This window comes from Trachymyrmex cornetzi, unplaced genomic scaffold (genome assembly GCF_001594075.2).
Source record: "Trachymyrmex cornetzi isolate Tcor2-1 unplaced genomic scaffold, Tcor1.1 scaffold205, whole genome shotgun sequence".
Classification (NCBI taxonomy): Eukaryota; Metazoa; Arthropoda; class Insecta; order Hymenoptera; family Formicidae; genus Trachymyrmex; species Trachymyrmex cornetzi.
Window position 1 is genome coordinate 1,583,250 of NW_017296691.1, and position 4,882 is coordinate 1,588,131.

The 4,882-nt window shown below is 28.3% G+C and overlaps 1 protein-coding gene across 1 annotated transcript; it reads left to right on the top strand.

Moving 5' to 3' along the window:
• The first annotated feature begins 1,480 nt into the window (after window positions 1-1,480).
• On the top strand, window positions 1,481-3,297 carry LOC108759775 (uncharacterized). The gene is made up of 3 exons (XM_018505389.1): window positions 1,481-1,536; window positions 1,857-2,127; window positions 2,245-3,297. Exons 1-3 carry the CDS (start codon window positions 1,507-1,509, stop codon window positions 3,246-3,248), a joined length of 1,305 nt encoding a protein of 434 aa, XP_018360891.1. The 5' UTR covers window positions 1,481-1,506; the 3' UTR covers window positions 3,249-3,297.
• Window positions 3,298-4,882: the final 1,585 nt, after the last annotated feature.

The following is a 4,882-nucleotide window of genomic DNA, read 5'->3' on the forward strand; positions in this document are numbered from 1 at the left end:
TTTACATTTATATTTGTTATTTTGACTTTAAGGGTGACTTAAAACTAACATGTAAAATAAGTAGAGTACATAGAAGAGTAGTTGCAGTAACTCGTAAGAAAATGTTAATAAAACATTTTTGTTCGTATAATGTTAAATGAAAAATTCTTAGATGTTAAATTGACTTTGAGATATATAGATTAATTGAAACAATTGTGCTAAAAACATTCAAAATAATATTCCATTTTTAATTGACATACGCAATTGTTAAGTTAGAAAGGTGACATGAATCTAACACATCAAAATGTTACAAAAATAATAACATATCAGTTGTATGTTATTTATTTTACATTGAAGTAATAATCAAAATGTGATAACATAAGAAAAATTTTACATATGGACGCACGATTTTTTACTGTGTAATTGACTTTAACATTTAAAGAATGTTTCAGTTTTAATATTTTTATTTATTTGCTTTACAATTTTTATTTTTTGTTATTATATGTCTATCTTTTACTATATAGTTGTATTTAACAATTTGTGTTATCTCTTTAATTTGTGTGCAATATCTTACTATGAGTGGTGATTGATGAACTGTTTTATTTGCTAGTCTGTATTTTAAAATCATTACATTTTCTTTACAGAGGAAAAATAATATATTTCTACTTTTTAGATTTTATATTATAATGTGTTTATTAAGATATTCATAATTAAGTCATGTTTCTTTTTTCCAAACGTTTGATGTTAATCGTGCTATGATTCGTATCAAATTTGTCAGAATATGTACTCAATGCAATTTATCATTGATAACAACTTCCTCATTTCTCGTTATTAAACAAGGATTATCCAAGATAACGGTTAAAAATATTTCATTCGAAGAAATATATTTATCTGGACTTTATAATAACATAGCGATCATTAAAAATAAAGGGCAAAACTGTTATTGATAATATTTGTTTGACATATAATAAAAAGAATTAAAAATACGATATGCCTTCATAACGTTACTATGTTTTGTGTTATTAACAAATGGTATAGAATTCTATGTTGTAAAAAATATTGAATATATAAAACATCAGATGTGTCGAGAACATTATATAATTATTAAAATAATAAAATGAAAAATTTATAATAATAACTATTGTCCTTATTTTGCTAAATAACCACAATATTTTTATGACAGAATTTATAATTTATAGTGAAATATCAAATAAAAAATAAGTAATATTAAAAAATGATCCATAACTTTTCTGTAAAAAGTAAAATATATAAATTTATTACGGTAAATGTGAAATTACGCTATTAAAATTGTTTAAAAAAAAAATACAACAAAAACTTTCTACAAATTCTAACTTCTAATAAAATGTCTTGTTATTAAGTAAAAAGTTATGTATAACGAAGTAAATAGTATGATATTTACTTGTTATATATTAAATTTATCTTATCTAATCCTTTATTAACTGACTTTTCTAACAAGATTTAAGATAACTTTGATATATAAATCTGTGGTAACTAGCTAGAACTCGAATGTCTTTGTGCTCATCAACAGCTGTCATGGTAAGTAAAAACATAGTCTCTTATAAAAAGATCATATATGCATGAACAGATAAATAAAATTATATTTTTTAACAAAAACAAATAATAATTATGAAAAACATCTTAATTAAATAATAATAATTATTTCTTTTTATTATTCTTATTATTACTTTGTCAACGTAAATCATAAATAAAACAATTATATTTTAAAAAATAATGTAGTTTCAAAAATAATTCTTTTTTTTTATATTAAAATTTATACACAAAATATTAAATTTTGGTACAAAAAATTTAATTGTGACACCCTTAATACTAACTTCTTACGCGTGAATATATTACAGATGAAATATATATCAGCGCTATTTGCCGCCTTGACCATTATTGGTCTGGGACAAACTCATCAGTTCCCGGACTTCCCAGGCTCAGGTCCTCTTTATGAGAATATCCAAGACTTCTTGGACTTAATTCCTTCTAAAGAAATTCAAACTATCGTTTTGGATTACGTATCAAACGATCCGGAAGTACAAAACGCTTTTAATAATCTTGTATCTTCGACCGTATTAAAAGATCTGATGATAAAGAACCTCCGCAAGCTCCATGCAAAAAATGCCCGTTTTCGGTACCTCGATTTTTGAAACTTTTATTATGCCAAATAGTTACATATAACCCATATGACCCAATAACTCCTGCAAAATTTCAAGATGAGCATACAGCCCGTTCAGGAAATAGAGGGGAATTATTCATTAGTAAATAAAGCTAACGATGCTCTTGGTATCGATAGGATCACACCACCAGCTTCTCGTTTATATTCTTTGGTCATACAGAGGACTGGTGGGATTGTAGGACTTTACAAAGATATTATGGGTGTACTTCCTATTGCCACGATCATGCATACTTACGTGCAAAAGATGGAAACTTCTTCAGCTTTCGTCGGTTTTGTCAACCAACTGAAGTCAAACAATGCCCAGCAGGCTGTAGACAAAGTCTATCAAATTAAATCCTTGCAGATCATTTTGAATGTACTCAAAAGCAGCGGAGTGAATACGCAGATTACAGCTGACATCATGTATATTCTCTTCGGCCTTATCGTACCGAACGATGTTACTGTTTACCAAGAGCCTACGCTGGAAGACGAATTGATGGATTTTGTGAAACTTCTTCCGATTGATCAAATTAATGAGATAACCTTACAGTATATAGCCGAAGACGAAAAAGTACAGCACTCTCTGCAATACTTGCAGACACCAGAATTCCATTCCAGTCTGCGCGATCTTGAAGCTCTTAAAGAACATCAAGCATTAGTAGTATATCTGGAGGAGGCTGGATTGAATGTTACTGATTACATCAAAACATTTCATAGGGCTATTGGCATGGAGGATTATGTGCCGTCTAAAATAAAAAGCATTTTCAAATCTCAAATTGGAATACAAAAGATCGGTGATGGGATAAAAGGATTGTTGGAGGATATTTATAATTTAATACCTTTTGATAAGGTTCTAGCTCTTTACAATGAGAAATTGCATAATTCCAAGGTCTTTGCCGATTTCATCGAGAAGCTAAATTCCCCGAAAATGCAAAAATTGATCAATGATCTGTATGCAAATCGAACTTTTAAAAATTTTGTGACGGAGATGAAAGAAAATGGATGGGAACTCCCGGAACTGACAAAATTTTCCACTAGTATATTCGGTTTTAAGTTCCCACATATTAAAATGCATAATGCCATATTTTAAGCGCATATTTTAAATATATGTTTTTTTATGTCTTTATTATATGATGCCGATGCTGATATGATGAGTATAATAAAAGTAATTCTTAAATTAGACAATTATTTCTTTAATAATTATAAATAATAATTATATTACTTTACAATATAATAAATAAATTATTATAATTCTTTTATGTAACATAAAGATCGAAATAAAAAGTTAAATACCGATATAAGATTCTTACATCGCTTCTTACATCGCTTTGACTTTAAAGCAATAATAAACTTTAGTCTTTAGTCCAATATAATTTCCTTAATGTTCCTTTCCTAATGTAATTTTTTTCTTCAACTACTTATTTCTGTATGCATTTTATTAAAATTACTTTTATGCCACAACAAATTAATTTGTCGTCAATTTGGGCGTTTACATTGTTTCTGTGCGAGCCATCTATATGTTAATACAAATCATGTGATGTTAAAAAATTTATATACTCTAATTAAACCAAGTAGTAGTATTCAGCTTAGCAATATAAATATGTAGAAAATTTATTTATTAAAAAAAGAAAAAATGTCTTTAAGGAATATGCTTTAGCACAAAAAAATAAAATTTAAATACTTTATTGTTTTGCATTTTAATGTATCAAGATTCAACTCAAAGTTCGCAATGTCGAATCATATTCATGTTCTGAAATTCCTTCTAATCAATAACTTTTAATATTTCCATTTTTCGCAACAATGTTACTGTTTTGAAAGAAGAATTAATTCCGAACTCTCTCAGTAAAAAAAGCTCGAGCATCATCACTACATTTTTTGTTAATACGCCTACAGTTTCTACGATCATAAGAAATCCATGTGCAATAAATATTCGTTCATGCCTATTTAATAAATATAAAACGATGATGTTACGCAGGTGGTACTAATTTAAAACAAGAAATTAAAGAATGCCTGCAGAGTGGGTATCTAATTTTTTTGTACTGAAGATAAAAAGAATATCTTTAATTGCGAGATAGGTACTCTTAGACACAAAGAAAACAAAACTGCAGAAAAGGGAGAAGGGAGAGTGTAAGGGCCGGTGCTTCCCTAATTAAAATTGTTACAATTTAATAAGCCTCGGAACTCACCATTGGCGTGTCGTAATGGGAAATCGTGAGAAGAATAAGTGAGATAGAACGAGAGAGAGAGACTTCTAGAAGGAGAATGAGGAGAAATCGGACGCTTAAACGAGCGTCTTTGAGGGTTACGGACAAAGAGGCTGCAAAAGAGTGAGAGAAAGGGAAAGGAAAGAGACAAAGGGAAAGAAGTGCGAGGGCGCAGAGGAGAAATCTTCTTCGCGATCTCTTAACTTTTCCACTCAATATGGAGCGCAAACTGTACTTTCTTTCTTGCAATATAACTCTCTTTATGATATAGCTTTTGCAAAAGGTTTAATGCGATTTTATGATTTTGCTTCCTTTTTTTCAACTTTTTTTTTATCTTATATCGAGCATAAAATTATGTCAATCATATGAAGAAAACTAACGATAGTATTTATTTATCATAAATTTAATTTATTGTCACATGAAGAAATAGAGATAATATAGTTTAATATAACAATTTGAATAACAGAACTGCTTTTATTTTCTTGGTTTATTGTTAAGATACTATAAATATTAATATTAG

What these genes read in the sequence shown, in the direction of transcription:
- LOC108759775 (XM_018505389.1), top strand. Translation starts at nt 1,507, where the DNA reads ATGTCTTTGTGCTCATCAACAGCTGTCATG. An exon ending in GCTCATCAACAGCTGTCATG is followed by an intron (nt 1,537 to 1,856) that starts GTAAGTAAAAAC and finishes AATATATTACAG; the next exon opens with ATGAAATATATATCAGCGCT. An exon ending in GCTCCATGCAAAAAATGCCC is followed by an intron (nt 2,128 to 2,244) that starts GTTTTCGGTACC and finishes TTCAGGAAATAG; the next exon opens with AGGGGAATTATTCATTAGTA.